Raw genomic sequence first — 21,565 nt, 5'->3', positions numbered from 1 at the left:
TTTGTTTTTTGTCTAAGAAACATTACCTTCTTTAAGCTCTTCATTTCACTTTTAGTATAATACTATAATATACTGTACTGGAGTTTGTCTTTCTGTAGGAGGCTTTCATTTCCAAAATACTGGGGATTGAACCAGGGTTTTGTGAATGCTAGGCAAGTATTCTACTGATTGAAATACATCCCTCAGCACCAGACTTTCTTTTTAATCTCTTTTCACAGATATACTGGATAATGCATTGATTTGTAACATACAATCTCATTACATGGGTTACAGCATTTGTACCTATGCTTTTATGTAAATAATGACTGACTAGTAAGTATTTAAGGTACTATGAGGTTTTACATCTTTGAGTTAAATCCTCGAATATCATTGTTATATAGTTGAGATTTTAGTCTCTACTTTCAGTGATTTGATGAATGTGTAAATTTATTTGTGGTAGTCAGGAGTTGATGCTCATGCCTTTGATCCTAGTTACTTAGAAGGCTGAGATCTGAGAATTATAATTTGAAACCAACTTGGAAAGTCTGTGAGATACTTATCTCCAGTTAACCAGTAAAAAAGCTGCAACTAGAGTTGTGGCTCAAATGATAGAGTGCCAGCCCTAAGCAAAAACTCTTAGGATAGTTCCCAGGCCCTGAGTTTAAGCCTCAGTATACACACACACACACACACACACACACACACACACACACACACAGAGACATGTGCGCATATGTGTGTGTATATGTGTGTATGTGTGTAGGCTGCAATTTTTTTCATTATTTATTGGCCATACTGGGCTTTGAACCCAGTGGCCTCATACTTTCTAGGCTGTCACTCTACCACTGTGCCACACTCCCTCCCATGTCCCTAGGACCTGTTGTTTTCATGATTATGCAAAAACTATCTATAAAATTTAATGGAATCACATGCATTAATTGTTCTTTTAATTGGCCACACTCCAAATTAGAACCAGAATGCTATAGTAAAAAAGCAAAATTAAACCAGGCTTTGCATGGCCTTAGGTCAGTTTTGTTTTGTTTTGTTTGTTTTCTCTGCTAGTCTTCATTGTATTCACCTGTCCACAGTCACAGAAGATAAGGGACAAGATAATCATCAAGATTCTGGTTACTCAATCTAATCAATCAGCTGAGCAACTTGTGGGGGGGGGGTGGCAGCAGGGTCAGGATTCAGCTTCAATAGATCTGGGACAGATTAAGAATCTAATAACATCAGGGCTGGGGGACGGGGGAAGTAGTAGATTGCCTATCTAACATGTGTAAGGCCCTGAGTTCAAATCCCTGTACCTCCCCCTCAAAAGAGACTCTACATAAGATCAGCTGACATAATCAAGAATATATTTGGGGCTGGCACAATGCTGCTTTACAGGTCATATGCTCAGTTCATATCTTCAGAGTCATTGGAACAGAAACTTAGAAAAGAAAGGGAAGCTGTGTAAAATTTTATACTATAAAATTTTATAGTTTATTATTATTATTATTAAACAAATGGTACAGTGATCAAGTGGTGCTTTTTTAACTCAGGCCCTAAAACTCCAGACTCCCATCACTATGTTATATAAGACTGTCTTGGGGGAAGAGTTTTGGTGATTAGCTCTCTTGCTGGAGAGGGGAGCTCTTGAACTCAGGGCCTGGGCACTATCCCTCAGCTCTTCAGCTCAAGGCAAGCGCTCTACCACCTGAACCACAGAGCCACTTCCGGTTGTCTAGTGGTTTATTGAAGAGTCTCTCGTACTTTCTTGCCCGGGCTGGCTTTGAACCGCGATCCTCAAATCTCAGCCTCCTGAGTGGCTAGGATTACAGGTGAGCACCGGCACCCTGCTAGTTCGCTTTTTTAAAAAGCCTCTCAGGAGGTTCATGCAACCCTCAAAGATTCATTTGTTTAAAATGTATGGCCTATCCCCCTCCAGTGTTTTTGAAAGGAAAAATAAGATGAGGAAAAGCGTTCTCCTTCAACACAACAAAAGCAGCTGAATCTCGTTGGTGTTTCCTAGCTTTCCGGCCACGTCCCTGTGGACTCCGGGAAGATCCTGGTCTTCACAGGCTGACCCAACCTGGGAACCAAGCGAGCAGCTTTCTGTACACCTGGCACTTCTGGCCACACCCCGTAACGTGAATTCTCCAATCCCATGTCCGTTCATCGTGATGGACGCGCTCTTGGGACAATTATAATTGGTCATGGCGGACGGCCGCTCCACCTCTCCAGCGACCCCGCCTCCCTTTCATTCTGAAAGAAAGAACCTCTCCCGGATATCCAATGAGAAGCAACTCCACAACAAAGATCCCGCCTCTTTCGGCACCGACCCCGCCCCGAGGGTGGCAGAAGAGCCCGCCCTACAACTCGAGCTAGACCAATAGAAAAACTCTACTGGCCGAACGGAAAGCCGCTGGCCCAATCCGCGGGCACTCACGCGGCACCGCCCCGCCCGCCGCGCCCTGGCTCACCCCCCTCCCCTCCGTCCCCCGCCCCTCTGCCGGCCGAGCCGCGGCGGAGCGAGTGCGGGCCTCGGGGCGGCGGCGGCGGCGGCGGCGGCGGCGGCGGCGGACGCGGCCTGAGGGAGCGGCGGGCGGGGCGGCGCCTGGCCCGGCTCGCCCGTGCCGGCGGGGGCGTCCATGGCGCGCGGGCCCCCGTGGGGTGCGGCCGCGGCCTGAGGGGCCATGTCCGGGGTAGTGCGGACCCTCAGCCGCTGCCTGCTGCCGGCCGAGGCCGGGGCCCGCGAGCGCAGGGCGGGCGCGGCGCGCGACGCGGAGCGCGAGGCCCGACGGCGCAGCCGCGACATCGACGCGCTGCTGGCCCGGGAGCGCCGCGCCGTGCGCCGCCTGGTCAAGATCCTGCTGCTGGGCGCGGGCGAGAGCGGCAAGTCCACCTTCCTGAAGCAGATGCGGATCATCCACGGCCGCGAGTTCGACCAGAAGGCGCTGCTGGAGTTCCGCGACACCATCTTCGACAACATCCTCAAGGTGAGCACCGGGCGGCCCCGCCCCCGCCCGCACACCTGTGTCCGGTGGGGGGGGTGTGCGCGGGTCACCCCGCACGCCCGAGCCGGGGTCCCGGCCCGCCCCCTTTGTCCCCGCGCGCTGCCACTCACGGGCCTGCCTCGGCCCATTGTCCATCCGTCCCTGCCGCCCGGTGCCGGGTGCGGTCTCCGAGGGGTCAGCTTCGGGGACGCCGGCAGCGTGGCCCCCCGGCGCCTCCCGGTGGGTCTGATGGCATTGCCGTCTCTGGTGCTTGGGGGCTGTGCAGGTGGGAGCCGACCCAGCTTCTGGAGGTGTCTTCGTGCTGGAGAAACACCCCATCCCCGCCACCCCTGGACGCGCCATCGCGGTGATAGTGCTCCTTTGCCAAGCAACTGCGTAGGGTGAGGGTGCCCAACTTGCCCTGCCCGCCTGGGAGCTAGCTCCTAAGAGCTGTGTCGGCTAGAGGGGGGAAAGCCACCAGTCTTAATTTCAGACATGTGCAAAAATGGGAAAGACAGAGAGGAACCCTCAAGGACCCACCTCCCGCCTTCCAACCGTCATCACTTGGGTCCCAAACTCCTTCACCCCTGACCTGGTATCGGCCCAGACGCTCCACTGGGGTTAGGAGACATTTTGGTATATGTGGATACAAGATTAAAGCGTTCCTTTTTAAGAACATAATTCACAATGTCATTATGAAGCCTAAAAATTGAGAACTAACAATCTACCCAACAAATAACCCTTCAGTGGCTGTATATTCCCCATTGTTGCATTATCCGTGTGAATCAGATGCAAACAGGTTACTTCTCCAAGCTCTGTCTCTCTGCTTTTATAGTGTGAAACACCCTAGTATTGACAATCTGAGGCCCAGGGTCACACTTGTGTGAGCATGTTCCAAAAGGGCCACAAAGAAAGAGGAGGAAGAGAAAGGAGGGGAAAGGAGTTTCTTATCTGTCCTCCCTCCTGGCCCCCACCCCCTCACTTTTTCCCAAACCCTTTTTTGGAGATACCAAATTACGGGTCTGAGAAAAGTTGTGTCAGCCAGGGGTGGAGAGAAGTCTCATACCAGAAAACCTGCCTGGAGACTAGATTTTATGGTGCCAGGGGGGATTTTAAATTTAGCCAAGAGTCGGATAAACCCATCTGGGAAGTTTCACTCGTAACCATAAGGAAGTGGCAGGGCAGTCTTGCTGGGTCCCTGGGGTCATGCCGGAACCCTGAGTGCCAGAATTCCAGGCAGGTTCCCCCAAGGCTACAGTTTTGTTTCTAAAATGTTTCATTTGAACAGAAATAGGTTCCCTTGGGATTATGAAGAGGAAAAAAAAAACAATTGGAATGATAAAACCATGGCCATCCTTTTCACCTGTCCAAGCCTGTGGGTAAGTCAGGCTCTGGCCAAATGCTTAGGAACTTGAATGACAAGGTGCCTTAGGCAACTCAACTGGGGCTGAAAGGGCTGTTTCCACACTCCCCTCATCTTCTGGGGGAAAGTGTGACTGATGTGGCTTCAAGCCTATGGCCCAACTGCCTGATCCCAGAGCCTGATTCGAATTTTGCGGCTTTCCTGGTCTTGACAGATTTGTCTGGCTCGCTCTCCCTTTCAACTCAGGAGAAAAAATATTTAGAAAACAAGTATTTAAAAATACAGATCTCTTGTCTAAATGCCCTAACCTTTTCCCCATGCATTATAAACATAAGCTTTTAGTAGCTTGCCTATCAATAGAAACAAGATTTATTAGCTATATTCACTTTTCCTCCCTCCTTCCCTCTCCCGCCTCTAAGTATAATCCTACATTAAAAAATTTGTGTAAAACTCACTTTATCTGTTATGTGTTTCAATAATTGGTGAGAAACTCATGTTTTAGTTTTAAACCAAAACTCTCCCTGAGCCTTGTTTTTATTTGGCCAGATCGCTTTGGAAAAGAAGATTTTTTAAAAAGTAAATTGCTCTGGACATTTTTTAAGTAAATTACTGTGGACATCTGAATAATTCTGTTCAGAATGATACTTATATAGAGATTTGTGTAAAGGGCTATTTTGAAAGTACTTTGTGCTGTCCAGACCTTTTCCTAAATGGCACTGAATTTTCATATCTCCAGTTGGCCAATAGGGAAATGAAGAACCTGAAGTTTCAAATCTACTCAAGGTCAGTGACCTCATTAGTAAGCTCTGGTGCCCACTAAGCTGGAAACCAAACTGGGCCGTTTCTTCTTTTTGTGGTGCTGAGGCTCAAACTTAGTGCCTTACACTTGTTAGGTACTAAGTGCTTTACTGCGCAGCTACACCCTTCATCCCACCTCCCTCTCTTTTGAGGCTGATGCTGCGGCCTCCCACTCAAACCATGTCCCTAGACCCCCTTTTATTTTTATTTTTTTATAAACTTATATTTTTATTGTGAAAATACTGTACAGAGGGGTTACAATTACATGGGTAAGATAATGAGTACATTTCTTACCAAGCATTGTAGCCTCCTCCTTTGTTTTTCCTTCCCATCCCTTCGCATCCTCCTCTCCCCCCCCCCCCACCAAAGTTGTAAAGTTCGTTTCCACATAACCACTTGTACATCTCATTGTTGCAATGGGTCCTCCTGTATCTGTTTTAACGATTTGTTTTTTCCCTTCCCCTCCACATATACCAACATCATATATAGTGAAAGCAGGGGTTATACCATGGGGGAGGGACATACAAAGCAACAAAGACATAATCTTATAAATATGTTAGAAACAATCACATGAAAGATTTTTTTTTTTTTTTTTTTGTCAGTCGTGAGGCTTGAGCTCTAGGCCTGGGAGCTGTCCCTGAGCAATTCAGCTCAAGGCTCATGCTCTACCACTTGAGCCATAGCGCCACTTCTAGTTTTCTGGTGGGCTTTTTTTTGTGTGTGTGTGATTAAGTGATTACATAATTTCCCAAATTTCACAGTATTGTGGAATAGTGATGCTCATTTAAAGTCACAAACTCATTCTAACTTTCCTGGAGCAAATAGTCTATCACAGTCTATAACATATAATGGCCTACACACATACACCATACATGTGATCAGCAGCATGGGGTTATTTAGTAGTGGTTTGACCAGATGAGTAGAAGTTCTTTGTTTTTTAAGTCCTGTTAATTTTGTCATATCACCTAACATTTTGGATTTAGCATCCACTTATCAGGGAGACCATGTACCTTTTGTCTCTTTGCTCTTGGCTTACCTCACTCAACATGATTCCTTCTAGCTCCATCCATTTCCCTGCAAATGCCATTATTTTGTCATTTCTTTTTTTTTTTTTTTTTTTTTTGGGTCGGGTCATGGGGCCTGAACTCTGGGCCTGGGCGCTGTCCCTCAGCTCTTATAGCTCAAGGCTAGCACTCAACCACTTGAGCCACAGCGCCACTTCCGGCTTTTTTCTTTTTTGCTTATGTGGTGCTGAGAAATCGAACCCAGGACCTCGAGCATGTAAGGCAAGCACTCTACCACTGAGCCACCTTCCCAGCCCTATTTTGTCATTTCTAATGGCTGCATAATATTCCATTGTGTATAGATACCACAATTTTTGGATCCATTCATCTGTGGTGGGGCATCTGGGTTGTTTCCATATCCTGGCTATTGTGGAACATTGCTGCAATAAACATGGAGGTACATGTGTCCTTGTATATTGGTTCCTATTGTTCAGGATAGATGCCTAGAAGTGGTATGGCTGGGTCGTAAGGGAGGTCAATATTTAGCTTTCTAAGGACCCTCCAGACTGCTTTCCAAAGTGGTTGTATAAGTGTACATTGCCATCAGCAGTGTAATAGGGTTCCTCTTTCTCCACATCCCCTCCAGCATTTGTCGTTGACTAACTTGTGGATGTGGGCCATTCTGACTGGGGTAAGGTGGTATCTCAGGGTTGTCTTTATTTGCATTTCCTTCACAACCATGGATGGGGAACATTTCCTCATGTGTTTCTTTGCCATTTTTATTTCTTCATCTGAGAAGTGTCTCTTTAGTTCCCTTGCCCATTTAGTAATTGGTTTGTTAGGTTTGGGAGGGATTAGTTTCTTGAGTTCCCTGTATATACTGGATATTAACTCCTTGTCTGATATATTGCTGGTAAATATTTTTTCCCAGTTAGTTGGTTGTCTTTCTAGCTTTGTTGCGATAGCTTTAGCTATGCAGAAGCTTTTTATTTTAAGGTAGTCCCATTTGTCGAGTCTCTCTCCAATTTGTTGTGACCTTGGGACTCTGTTCAGGAAGTTCCTTCCTGTGCTTATAAGTTCAAGTGTCTCTCCTACTCTGCCTAGACCTCCTTTTAAACATTTAAGGTAGTTGTACTTGTAACAGAAACCCAGAGATCACACATACTGTCCTTCCACATCTATTACGTGTTGATATCTTATAAAAATGCATAAGTAGTGGAACCAGCCATGGTGCCTCATGCCTGTCATCCTAGCTACTCAGAGGCTGAGATCTTAGAAACAACCTGCTCAGAGGACAAATCCAAGAGACTCCAGTTGACCAACAAAAAAATATAGAGAGAGAGGTGTGGCTCAAGTGGTAGAGCACCAGCCTTGACTGAAAAAGCCAAGTAAAAGCATGAGTCTTTGAGTTCAAGCCCCAGTACCAGTACAGAAAAAATGGAAAGTACTGACCTCGATGAAGTGAAGAGACATTTCCATCATCACATAAAAGTCTACAAACCACTCTTCTGCAGCTATTCTCTGCTTTCTTCCCAGCCCTGGTATTCCATTCTCTAGTCCTAGCATTTTGTCATTTCAAGAATATCATCCAGGGCTGGATTGTAGCTCAGTGGCAAAGCACTTGTCTAGCAGCTACTGCAACATCCTGGGTTCGATCCCCAGTACCAAAAAAGAAAAGACCAAAAAAAAAAAAAAAAAAAAAAAGAACATCCAGCAGGTATCAGAGACTCATACCTGTTATCCTAGCTACTTAGGAGGCTGAGATCTGAGGATCACAGTTTGAAGCCAGCCCAGGAAGAAATGTCCCTATGAGACTCTTACCTCCAATTAACTACTCAAAAACCAGAAGTGATACTATGGCTCAGAGTGATAGAGAACTAGCCTTGAACGAAAAGAGTTTAGGGACAGCATCCAAGCCCTGAGTTCAAGCCCCACAACTGACCAAAAAAAAAAAAAAACCTCAGGGAAAGCACCTACTCCCTGAGTTCAAGCCCAGGACCAGCACAAAAAATTATATTCGTGGGCGCCAGTGGCTCACACCTGTAATCCTAGCTACTCAGGAGTGATAAGGGAGGTCAATATTTAGCTTTCTGAGGACCCTCCAGACTGCTTTCCAAAGTGGTTGTATAAGTGTACATTCTGATCTGAGGATTGCGGTTCAAAGCCAGCCCGGACAGGACAGTGCCCAAGCCCAGAGTTCAAGCCCCATGACAAAAAAAAAATTATATTCGCACACATACACACACATATATTGAAGCTACAGCTACATGTGATGATATATACTTGTAATCCTGTACTTGGGAGACTGAGGCAGGAAGATTGTGAGTTCCAGGCTAATCTGGACTTCAAAGCAAGTTTGAGGCTAGCCTAAGTGGTATAGCAAGGCTGAAAAAAAACCAACCAACTAAAACAAACAAAGAGTGTTATATAAAATAACTCATGCGGAATGTAATCTTTTAAAATTGACTTTTTAGGGCTGGGAAGGTAGCTCAGTGGCAGAGTGCTTGCCTTGCATGCACAAGGCCCTGGGTTCGAGTCCTCAGCACCACATAAGCAGAAAAAGCTGGAAGTGGTGCTGTGGCTCAAGTGGTAGAGCTCAAGCCTTGAGCTGAAGAGCTGAGGGACAGCGCCCAGGCCCACAGTTCAGGCCCCACGTCCAGCAAAAAAATTAAAAATTGACTTTTTAATCACTCAGCTGAATTCCCTGGAGACTCTGTGTATCTGTTACCTCTATCAGTAACTCCTGCCCTTTTTATGCCAGCTAGTTCACCCTTTAACTTGGCACTCTTTTTTTTTTTTTTTTGTCAGTTGTGGGGCTTGAATCTGAGCCTGGGCACTGTCCTTCAGTCTTCGGCTCAAGACAAGCACTCTACCACAGCACCACTTCTGGTTTTCTGATGGTTTATTAGAGATAAGAGTCTCACAGACTTTCCTGCCCAGACTGGCTTTGAACTGCGATCCTCAGATCTTAGCCTCCGATTACAGGCATGAACCACCAGCTCCTGGCTTAACTGGGTACTGGAGCAGTGATTGTTCCCAACTTGTGCCCATTTTGAAGAATCTCTTCTCATTCTTCTACTTGGTTCTGTATGCACATAAGTTTTCCAGTGTTGAGGATGAAAATCCCCAGTCTACAATTACTGGGTTGAATGTTGACCTGAGGTTTATGAGAATCTGTGGGGCTGTTTCACGGGTGGTCGCACCATTCTAGGTCTCAGCAACAGTGTTTGAGAGAGACAGCTTCTTTGTATCCTCAGCTGTGCTTCATGATGTCAGTCTTCGTACTATAAGTATGTCCTGGTAACTTCTTGTTTTCTTTATTTTTATTTTTATTTTTTGTGAACATACTGTACAGAGGAGTTACAATTACATGGGCAAGATAATGAGTACATTTCTTATCAAGCATTGCAGCCTCCTCCTTTGTTTACCCTTCACATCCCTTCCCAGCCTTCCCCCCCAATTCTCCCCCCCCAACTTCTTGTTTTCATGTGCATGTGTTTTCATGGATTTATTTGCTATCCATTTATCTCCTTCAGTAAAATGTTCCTTCTAATTGAGGTTCCTTCTAATTAGGTTGCTTGTGTTTTATTGTTGAGTTAGGGGAGTTCCTTATGTATACTAGATACTAGTCCTTTGTCTTGTATGTGATTTACACATACTGTTTCTAAAAGGGAGTACTGTATGCTTAGTCCTAGATCCCAAAGATTCATTCTCATTTCTTTCCTCCTCCTTCTCCTCCTGCTCCTCCTCCTCCTGTTTCTCTCTTTCTCTTCCCTGTCTTTCCTCTTTCTCTCCCTGTCTCTCCTCTCTCTCTCCCGTCTCTCTTCTCTCCTCTCTGACAAAAGTATTATCGTTTTTCTGTCTTACATTTAAGTATTTGGCTTGTTTTGAGATAACTTTATTTAAAGGATGCATTGTTGTGTCCTGAGCTCTCTTTTCTGTTCCATTCATCCCTCTGTCTGTGCCATAATACTAGCTCATAGCATGGCTACAGCTGTGTGGATGAGCTTAAACCTCAGAAATGACTTCCCCACGTTACTCTGTCCTTCACACACTTGCTGTAGTGATCATGGGCTTCTGTCCATACAATTTTGGCAGAGCTGTGACTTGCTGTGAGCTGTGGAAGAACTCGGAGAACACTGGCGTTCTTCCTCAGGGTGTTGAATTTTCTCAACTCTGGGCATGATATCTTTCTTGTAATCTGGAGTTTCTTGTATCCACCAGCCTTTTCCACTCTGCAGCTTGTGGATCTTCTGGGTCTCACCCAGTGTGCACCAAAGCCCCTGTGACTGATAGTGCACTTTTGCTTTCAATTTCCACGCTCATTGTTAGTGAGAACAATGTGATTGATTGTGTCTTGGTCCTGCATCCCTGACCTTGCTAAGCACAATGGCCATGAGGTTTCCTGTGCATCCCTTGTCATTTCCTGAGACTTGTCTGCAAGTAGGGACAATAGGATTCGTGGGGGTGGGGGGGGGCGCACATGTATGTATGTCATGGGGCTTGAACTCAGCGTCTGGATAACTTTTTTGCTCAAGGCTAGTGCTCTACCGCTTGAGCCACAATTCCATTTTGGCTTTTTGGTTGTTAAAGATAGGAACCTCATGGGATTTTTCTGTCTGGGTTGACTTTGAACCACAAACCTCAGATCTCAGCTTCCTGATTACACTGGTGAGCCGGTGGCTTCTTTTTTTTTTTTTTAACTGGTGGAACTGGAGTTTAAACTGAGAATCTGTGGCCACTCACCACCAGAGCCACAAGCCCACTCTGGGCAGCCTGTTACTTCTTTTTCTTGCTTTACTACAATGGCCAAAACTTCCAGTGTTACTATGTTGAGCAAGGGTGTATTACCTCTGCCTGCCTTGCTCCCGGCATCTACTGTTTGTATCTTCTTTCTGCCTTTGTTAGACTCTCGAAGTATTATTGGTCATCCTCTTCTTCCCTCTCAGCCTAACCTAAAACAATCGGATTCTTAGTTCATTGATTTTTTTTTCTCCTTTGTGGTTTTTCTGTTTTCAATTTTATTTCTGCCTTCAATTATTTATATATTATTTATTTTACTTAACTGTTATTATGTTTTAGTTAATTGTTTTATTCATATTTATGACACATTTATCTTGTTGGTTTTATTTCTTGTGATTCTGGGAGTGGAACCCAGGACCTTGCATGCCCTCCACCACTGAGCTGCATCCTCAGCCCTTATTTTTATTGTCCTCTTTTCTGATATAAACTTTTTTTTTTTGCCAGTCCTGGGGCTTGAACTCAGGGCCTGAGCACTGTCCCTGAGCTTCTTTTGCTCAAAGCTAGCATTCTACCACTTGAACCACAGCACCACTTCTGACTTTTTCTGTGTACGTGGTACTGAGGAGTTGAACCCAAGACTTCATGCATGCTAGGCAAGCACTATACCACCAACCTATTTTCTCAGCCCTAATATAAACTTTTTTTGGGGGGGAGGGGGTCTGGCCGTGCAGCCTGAACTCTGGGCCTGGGCGCTGTCCCTCAGCTCTTCAGCTCAAGGCTAGCGCTCTACCTCTTGAGCCACAGCACCACTTCTGGCTTTTTTTTTCTTTTTGCTTATGTGGTACTGAGGAATCGAACCCAGGGCCTCAGGCATGCAAGGCAAGCGCTCTACCACTGAGCCACCTTCCCAGCCCTCCTAATATAAACTTTTTAAGTGCTAAAAATTTCTGTACTGCTTTAGCCATGTCCACATATTTTGATATATTGTGTTTTTATTTTTATTCAGTTTTGTATATTTTCTGTTTCTCTTGAGATGGTTTTTTTGACCTATGGATTATTTTTGTAACTACATTGTGAGTTTTCAGGGATTTTCCTGTTATCTTTCTGCTCTCAATTTCAGTTCTTTTAAGATTACTGTCTGTTTTTTGCCCAGAATATGATCAATTTGTTGTACATTTTTTTGTTGTCCCATGTGGTGAGAAAACTGTTGTTGTGTTTACTAGAGTATTGGGCTGTAGTGGAGGCCATTAGTTGGAGATAGTGTATCCTGTCTTGCTGAGAGAAGATGTGAAAGCACCCACCTGTAATCACCAACTTGACCTCATCCTTGGTGCTATCAACCTTTCCTACATGTGTTTTGAAGCTATTGTGTATTTAGGATTGTTACCTATACCTGGTAGATGGACCTTTGTCATTTTGTAACGGCCCTCTGTCTTTACAGATGTTCTTTAACTTAACAATGGGAATTGGTCCCAGTAGACCTGTTGCATAGTGAAAATATTCTAAGTTGAACATGCCTGCACTATCCACCTAACTCCCAAGACATCCAGCGCTATGGAGTATTGGGTGGATTTTTACCTGTGATCTGTGTGGCTAAGTAGAAGCTGCAGCTCAAGGCCCTTCCTGCCCTGCATCACCAGAGACACCTTGCCACATTTCATTAACCCAGGAAAGTCTGCTTTGCACCATCCTAAAGACAAAATTTCATACATTGAACTATAGCAAATGAGAATGGCCTGTAATTCTCTGCCCCAAGGCTACCTTAAAAGATATTTTCATGTATTCACTTTGAGTTTTCTCTGGTGTCTTTCATGATAACTAGTGTGCCCGTCCATTTTCTTTTCTTTTAAATTTGTTATTAGCATATATTAAAGAGAAGGGCTCATTGTGACATTTCTGCACATGTAAACAATGCATCTGGACCAATCTCCCCACCTCTGTTACTCTGCCTGACCCCTCCCCTCTTCAAACAATTCAACAGGTTCCATTGTTCTGTTTTCAGACCTGCAGTCCATCTTTTTACTTTTAGCCTGCCTTTGTTTGTAGATAGGGCCTCTGTAGCATAGGCTACTGTCAAATGCATCCTCAAGCCTCAGCCTCTTGAATGCTAGGATTACAGGTATGACCCACCATACCTGAACAGCTGTAGGGTTGGCAGGTGACACTTTCCATATGTGAAAAACATGCCGCTGTCTTCTGGCCTCCCTGGTTTCAGATAAGCAGCGAATGTCAGTCCGCTTGTTATTCTTTGTGAATTAATGCTGTATTTTTCTCTGGCTGCCTTACTTTGCCACATTTGAGGAGTTTTCAGGCATTAGTTAATTCTTTTTTTTTGGAGGGGGGGTCAGTCATGGGGCCTGAACTGTGGGTCTGGGTGCTGTCCCTCAGCTGTTGAGCTCAAGGCTAGTGTTCTACCACTTGAGCCACAGCACCACTTCTGGCTTTTTTTCTGCTGAGGAATCGAACACAGGGCCTCATGAATGCAAGGCAAGCGTTGTACCACTGAGCTACCTTCCCAGCCCCGCATTAGTTAATTCTTGAGATGGGGGAGGTTTCATTGCATTTTTTTTTTGATACAAGGTCTTACTTTGTAGTCCAGGCTTGGTCCTGGGGGAGCAGGAGGTGCAATTCCCCTCTGAACCCCCTGACACTACCTGGGGAGTTGGAGCCCCCTGCATCTTCTAGAGTGGTTGGTCAGATCCTCCCTGGCTTTCTACCCCACCTGCTTGCTCAGGGCAGGGAGATGGTAGAAAGTCAGAGTCCCAGAACTCCATTGATAGCCCTGGTGTGGCACATATGCTTCTTCTTTGATGTCTGGCTGGAGCAGGGTGAACATTTGCAACAGGGGCATCTGTCATCCATCACTCTCCCCCTGCCAAGGGACAGGCTGGGCATTGAGCTCTCGTACAAGCCCCTGTGGCTTCCTCAGCAGCCGGGTCTGTGTGGATAGGGGGCCCAGGGACACACAGGCCTGGGGACTCCCCACAGCATCCTTCCTCCAGCCCCGGGGGTCCTCCGGCAGCCTGCCTTCCCGCCCTCCTCCCTACTTGCTAGTGGTGTTTCTGTTACCATCAGTGTTTGGGGACAGGGCCTCTCTGTCCTCATAGAACCAGTAGTCTCCTCCATCCTGGCCTTTTGCTTTGCTTCCAGGTGGAGGTGCTTCCTTCTGGGTCCCAGATGTGCAGGAATGGGAGCATTCGATGTCTCTGATGTCATTTCCCCCAACCCAGCAATTAAGTATTTGAAGGTGGTTGTTATTTGACTTGCTGTAAATAATCCCAGTAATTCCCTGTCTTCCTAAATGGACTTCCTTAAGGTTCATGGATTTGGGGTTCTAGAGCCTGGAAGAGCGCTTCATGATAGTGGATAGCTCAGCCTGGGGGACACTGAGCCCCACTGTGATTGGCTCCAGAGGTTCAACAATCCTGTCTGTGTGCAGTTCCTTCCATTTCAAGAGGTTGGTTAGGTTCAGAGCTTGCTAGGCAGGCACTCTACCATTGAGCCACACCCTGAGTCCCCAAGAGCCTGTCTAGTCACTGAATTTCACACACAGTTAGAAGCAGAGACGCAGCTCAAAGGCTCTGGGTTGTACAAACAACCCATCCTCCATCCACAGCTGCTCCAACAAGGACCTGTCTTATGTGTTTATGTGTGGCTGACTCCAGAAACTTCTTGTAGAATTCAATGATCAGAGGGCCGGTTTCTTGTTAATACTGAAACAGAGGGATTATATTCAACAAAATACATAGAGTTCTCTGCTAGGTGCCACGGGGGCTTGAGGGAGCAGGTAGTGCACACGGCCCAGCCCCACCTCCTCAGGTGTCAGTCACCCTTGGAGACAACAGAGGGGACACCAGTACCATCAGTTTGTTAAATGTGGGGTGGAGGCAGCCTGTGATTCAGAGGGAGGAAGGAGGCCCAGCCCTCCAAAAGGCTTTGTACAGGAAGTGTTAGAGCTGGCCTTCAAAGGCTCAGGAAAATTCCAGCAGGTGGAGGAAGACACAGTGGCAAAACCATTGCAATGCTGTGCATTGCATAGAGTCTCATAGGTGGACCCTTCTCATCCCCAGGAGTGAGGGGAGTGTGGTGCCCACTATGCAGTCACTGGAGCCAAAAGCTCTTAGCTGTCTCCTCCAAATCATACATGCGCACACCCTACAGAGGCCTGGGGTCTGCAAGTTGAAAACTCACTGTAAAATAGCTAAGTTTGGGTGAAGCTAGGGGACATTTTTTTTTCTTAAATTTTTTGAATGATTTGTTTTTGTTTTCTGGAATTTTCTGCTAAAATGCTTAGGACTTTGAGGAGTTTGCATTGCTGATCAGTATTTTTAAGTACTTTGAAGCTCTTGGCCTGCAAGAGTTCTTGTTTTTTGGATTCAGGAATAACTCTTAGGGTTGGGTATGGTAGCTCACACCTGTAATCCCAGTTACACTGTTGTAAGGTGAATCATCCCAGAAGCCACATCTTGAAATATAGAATATTGGGGTCTTTATTATACAGTTAGCAGGCTGCAGGCAGCCAGTTGTTACAAAGGGCCTGCAGCACACAAATAGATATAACACAGCCAGGAAACAGGCTAAAGAGGAAAGAAAGAACAAAACAATACTGACAATACCAACAATCCAATTCAGCTCTGATGGAGAGCTAAATTGGGATGCCATGATGATTGGAGACGAGCCAGAACACAGGGCACAGGACACGATCACAGAGATCCACGTGGCATGGCATTATGGCAGCTAGGCTGGTCTGTGCCTAACCATGCAGGGGGCAGATCCTCAGGAAATTCCCAGTCCCAGGCACTGGACTGACACATTCAGTAACCTATCAGCCAGGTGCCTGCCCCTGCAAGCCCATCACCTAAGAGGCAGGTGGTTTTCTTTCCCCAGCATGAAGACAAGATGCCAGACCCTACCATGCACCATGTGGCCAATATGGCACCAGCCAGACCCCACCTCCTTACTTCAACAAAGGAGGTATAGAGTAGAATTATGGTCCCAAGCAAAAGACAAGAAAAATAACTAAAGAAAAAATAAGGACTGTGAATCATGGTTCAAGTGGAACAGCATCTGCCTAACAAATTTGAAGTCCTGAGTTCAAATTCTAGTACTGTCAGGGAAGGAAAGAATGGGAGAGGAGAGGAGAAAAGAAAGATTAGCTAGTTCCCCCTTCAGGGTGGGTGCTTTGCTGTGTTTACTCTGAGCAGCAGCACAGTTCTGCTTCTGGGGTCTGGAGCACAGTTGGGTTTTTATTGCCTTGCTGGCAAATTGCACTTAAGTAAGCAAATTTACTTTTATACTTGGACACACATGGTTGGTCCTTTTGTAATACCAGAAAACAAAAGCATCTTTTTCCACCAGTTGAAAAAAACACCACCACCACCGGAGACCAGCTCTGTCCATTGTTGGGGATTCAGCGCCATAAATGACTGGTCTGGCCTCACCACGCCCTGCAGTTTACATGGAATTACTGTCACCACATCATGGAAGGGGAGCAGGTCAGACCTGCATTTGTCTGTCATGCACGGGTTGGAGTACAGCTCTGCTTGCTGTTGCCTAATGTGCCGTTGACAGCTCATAATTATTTTGTTATTGTATAGCTGAGAGTAGATCCGGGCATCATATCACTTTTAAATGGAGCTGAGATTACAACTTCAGGCTTATCTAGAGATGTAATTAGAGGGCAGGCGATCATCCATCCCAAGATGCTAATGTGGAATGCACCTGGGGTTTCACCTGGGATCCCCGAGGGGCAGTGCCACCGCTGAAGACAGGCATGCTCTTTCTGCCTATTGTCTTTGGTTTGTGTTTCAACCAAAGTATCAGGTGTTCTTGAGCAAAGTTACTATTTAGGTGTCAGCTAGTTGCCCCCAGCGTGAGTCTACCTGTGGGATTGATGGTGCCTGTGTTTCTTTTGCCCATGTTGGACCTGGGTGCCTGGCTAAACACAGGAGGGGGAGGAGAGAGGGGAGAACTTGAATCAAGATGAGGATGCAAGCCGGGCGCTGGTGGCTCACGCCTGTAATCCTAGCTACTCAGGAGGCTGAGATCTGAGGATCGCGGTTCAAAGCCAGCCCGGGCAGGAGAGACCGTGAGACTCCTATCTCCATTAAACCACCAGAAAAACGGAAGTGGCGCTGTAGCTCAAGTGGTAGAGCGCTCGCCTTGAGCTGAAGAGCTGAGGGTCAGCGCCCAGGCCCAGAGTTCAAGCCCCACAACCGACAAAAAAAAAAAAAAGATGAGGATGCATGCTCAGGCATACCTGTCCTGTTGGTCTCTGAGAGGGGTCGGGGGAGACACATGTGCTGCTGCACACGGCCTGGGGGAGGTGACACCCTGACCTCTGCTCCTACAGCAGCAGTGGCTGCTAGCTCTCTGGGCCTCTTGCTGTCTCCTCTTAGAGCTTTGGCGCCAGTTTTGTTGCCTTGCCCTGTAGCATCTACAGTTGAGGTTAATGTCAGTATCTTGAGAGCAGTCCAGTACCTGGCCTGGTGCAATGCCATGAGTCCCCAAGTGCCTGCTGTGACCAAGAAGACTGGGGAGCTGCTGAGTTCCATGGAGACCTGCCCTGAGGCCAGGGGCAGAGAGGGGGAGAGCCTCACCCTGGGGAACTGGAGCCCTGGCGGCTTCTCTGTGGACAGGGGAGGCAGGGCAGGGGCAGTCACAAGCCAGGGTTAACACGCCAGGATCAAGCTCCCGGACTTCCACATGGCAGGTCCAGCCACTTGTCCCCATCAGCCAAATAAAGAGACTCAGAGACTCAGTGAAGGACAAGGAAGGAGATTTATCCATGGCAGCCTTGGGGAGCCAGTGCTTCAGGGCATCTTCAGTGGCCTCAGGTTAAACAGGGAGTACTGGGGATGGGGTGAGAAAACTGTAGAGAGGTAGTGCAGTCCCAGGTCACAAGTGTGGCCTGACTGGCCCTTATCTCAGGCTTTGTCCTGGGAGGAGTAGATGTTGCTATCTCTCCACCCTGGAGAGGAGCAGGAGTGAGTCAGGCACTGGAGCTACACTGGTCTCCCCAGCTCCCGCCCCTCTCCTCAGGGCAGTATGGCCTTTTGCCTCAAGATGATAAGAAGCATTGATAGCTGAAGCTGTTTGCCTTTTGTCACAAGGCACTTATCCATGAGTCTTCCCCTTCCTGGGAGATTTGCAAAGTGACTTCAGGAGGGAATGGTTCCCATCAAAGGGTACTGATGTTAAGTGGGGGACTGGTACCCAGCCTTTATCCCACTTTCAGTTAATTTGTGCATTTAAAAGTGCATCCATTGAAGGTCACTTTCAGGCTGGAAAGCCCCAGCCCAGCTAAGGGCCAATCAGTTCATCCACAAGGCACTGTGACACGTGTCCAGACTAGTCGGCCATTTCCTGGGGCCAGTGCCTTACCGCCCCAGGAAATCCCATCCTAGTACATGCAGGATAGTACGCATGGCCAGAGTAAGACACACACACATACACACACCACACACCACACACACACACACACACACACACACACACACACACACACACACCACATACAGACAGACAGACAGACAGACAGACAGACAGACACACACACACACACACACACACACACACACACACACACACACACACAGAGAGAGAGCCAGGGCCACAGAGTGCAGTCACAGCTAAGATGAAGTTGGGCTTGTCCTCGTGAACAAGATGTGGTGTTCCAGAAGAAAGGAAGAAAGAGAGTCCCTAAACTCCCTCACTTCTGGGATCAGCTGCTGCACATTGAGGGTTAAAAATCCTTGCCAGGATTTTCCATCTGTGTGTTTAGAAAGGGTCTCTTCAGAGACCAGCTGGTCTCAATTCACTATCCTCCTGCCTCAGCCTCCTGAGGCCAGGCTGTTTTACAGCTACAATTCTTGGCACCTACAAGGTAACCAGTCAGTGTTTACATTTTTATGACCAGTTACATGTTTTTTTCCAAAAAATGAAGTTCTATAATTTTAATCTTAGACTGGGACAAGGAAATGGTCCTAATGGCTTGATGAGGTAGATATAGGTTGAAAACTCGGCTGACGAAGTATGGAGGAGCCAAATTCGGTAACACATGCCTGGAACCCCAGTACTTGTGAGGTTGAAGCAGGAGGATTAAGAGTTCAAGGCTGGGGCTGGGAAGGTGGCTCAGTGGTAGAGCACTTGCCTTGCATACATGAGGCCCTGGGTTCGATTCCTCAGTACCACATAAGCAAAAAAAAAAAAAGCCGGAAGTGGTACTGTGGCTCAAGTGGTAGAGCGCTAGCCTTGAGCTGAAGAGCTGAGGGACAGTGCCCAGGCCCAGAGTTCAGGCCCCACAACCGGACACACATACACAAAAAAAAAGAGTTCAAGGCTACCCTAGGGTACATAGTTGAGATCCTGTCTCAAAAAGAAATGGGTGGGGCTGGGAATGTGGCTTAGTGGTAGACTGCTTTCCTGGCATGCATGAAGCCCTAGGTTCGATTCCTAAATACCACATAAACAGAAAAGGCCGGAAGTGGTGCTGTGGCTCAAGTGGTAGAATGCTAGCCTTGAGCAAAAGAAGCTCAGGGACAGTGCTCAGGCCTGAGTTCAAGCCCCAGGACTGGCAAAAGGGGGGGGGGTTGGGCTGGGAAGGTGGCTCAGTGGTAGAGCGCTTGCCTTGCATGCCTGAGGCCCTGGGTTCGATTCCTCAGCACCACATAAGCAAAAAGAAAAAAGCCGGAAGTGGCGGTGTGGCTCAAGTGGTAGAGCGCTAGCCTTGAGCTGAAGAGCTGAGGGACAGCGCCCAGGCCCAGAGTTCAGGCCCTACGACTGGACAAGAAAAAAAAAAAAAAAGAGGGGGGGGGAGAGAACATTGACCTGATGTGGAACAGGGTGGGTCACTTCCTGGGGAAGGAGAAATTACAACTAATTAGGAAGGAGAAATGACAACTTGGTCATTGATTGAACTTGTTACCAGGGTCCATTCAGTGCACTACTGAGCAATAAGACAGCACCAGGGGTATCCACACATGCCAGTGGCCAGCAGATGTCTCATTAATTTTTTTTTGTTTCTTTTCTTTTGTCACTCCTGGGGCTTGAACTCAGGGCCTGGGCACTGTCCCTCAGCTTCCTTTGTTCAAGGCTAGCACTCCACCACTTGAGCCACAACGCCGCTTCCAGCTTTTCTGTGTATGTGGTACTGAGGGATCAAACCCAGGGCTTCATGCTTGCTAGGCAAGCGCTGTACCACTGAGCCACATTCCCAGCCCTAGATGTCTCATTAAAAATGATCGCTGCAGGCCATCAACCAGTGCCATGTGCTGGGCACTGCTGTAAAGTGGACACAACAGAGGCCCATGAGGAAAACAGCTTCTGGTGGGAGTGTGGGATTTCCTTCTTTGTTTGGGGGGGGGGGCCTTGGTTGTTTGTTTTTGGTGGTACTGGAGTTTGAATTCAGGCCCTCCTGCTTGCTAGGCAAATACTCTTAGGCCACTTTTGACACAGCCCCAGCCCTAGTCCCCTCATCATGGAGAGAGGAAGCTGCTGGCCTGGAGAGCTTTGCAGGTAAAGTGAGCAGGTAGGCTCAGCACCCTGTCCCGCTGTCCTCCAGCGGCCTGCTCACAGGGAGCATGTATTTGTCCATCCCTGCTCCCTCCCTCCCTCCCCTCCTTCTGCCTTGGAGGTACAGGGGATTGAACTCAGTGCCTCACACTTGAGGAGCAGGCACTCTATCCCTGAGCTACACTTCCAGGCCAAGGCCTTAGGTATTTTCAAGGTAGGGTCTCACTTTGTGTCCAGGCTAGGCTGGCCCTGAAGTCTTCTTGTTTGTGCTTACCCATCTTGCCTGCACTACTGCAGCTAGTCTAGCTAGGACAAGATCTCACAAACTTCTAATGACCTCCGACTGAGACCACCCCTATATATCTCTGCCCTCCAACTAGCTAAGATTACAGTCTTGACCCACTGTGCCAGCTCTTCTTTTTGAGACAGGGTCTCACTATTTAGCCCAGGCTAATTCTGAACTCATGATCCTTCTGTGTCATCCTCCTGAGTTCTAGGATTGCAGGTGTGCACCACCACACGTGTTTTATGTGGTCTCATTTCTTCCTAGGGCTGCCTCACTTGTGGGCGCCCACCTGTGCTGGCAAGCCAGCTCTGTGATAGAAAACCCATATTTTTATCTCTGTCTATCTGACTCTGGTTTTACTGCCACATTGTAATCTTGGGAACAACGGAAGAAAACCCAGAGTGGTCTGAACATGAACACTGAGACCAAGCAGAGTGTCAGCGCCCTCCTGAACCCTCTCCCTGGTGACCTCTGGTCCAAGCGGAAGCACATGCAGGGATCTGGACTAAAAGCCCAGGGAAAGACTGGAGAAGCAAGGGGTGTTGGCAGGGGCCGAGAGCCAGCTGACGTCAGAGCACATAGCCATGTGCAGAGCCCGGGGCCTGGCCCCCACTCAGGCCTAGGGAGGTATCCGGTGGTGAGGAGGGTCCCACACATCCTGGGTTCTTCCCAGGCCTAGCTCTCCTTGCCTCCTTCCTGAGCGCTAGTTGAACCTAGCACTGTGTGTCACATACCAGCTCTTCCCTGAACACAGGACGTGGACATGGACATGGCATGAGCAAGCAAGGGACAGCACTTCTGAAAAGAGAGGAGTGCTGGACAGCTAAGCACAGGAAAGTTAAAAATAAACCACAGGGCAACTAGAGGAGTAGAGAGGGGTAGGGGGTACAGAAGAGGGTTT

General features: G+C 47.5%; 1 protein-coding gene across 1 annotated transcript in view; it reads left to right on the top strand.

Annotated features, from left to right (window-relative positions):
- The first annotated feature begins 2,530 nt into the window (after window positions 1-2,530).
- Gna12 (G protein subunit alpha 12) overlaps window positions 2,531-21,565 on the top strand; it is a 76,204-nt gene continuing 57,169 nt past the window's right edge. Inside the window, exon 1 of the mRNA XM_070033452.1 lies at window positions 2,531-2,960. Within this exon, the coding sequence (XP_069889553.1) occupies window positions 2,658-2,960 (303 nt within the window). The 5' untranslated portion in view covers window positions 2,531-2,657. The remainder of the gene's footprint in view (window positions 2,961-21,565) is intronic.

Source organism: Dipodomys merriami, unplaced genomic scaffold, assembly GCF_024711535.1.
Source record: "Dipodomys merriami isolate MVZ:Mamm:240054 unplaced genomic scaffold, mDipMer1.0.p SCAF_22, whole genome shotgun sequence".
NCBI lineage: Eukaryota > Metazoa > Chordata > Mammalia > Rodentia > Heteromyidae > Dipodomys > Dipodomys merriami.
This window is presented reverse-complemented; position numbering and strand designations above follow the sequence as displayed.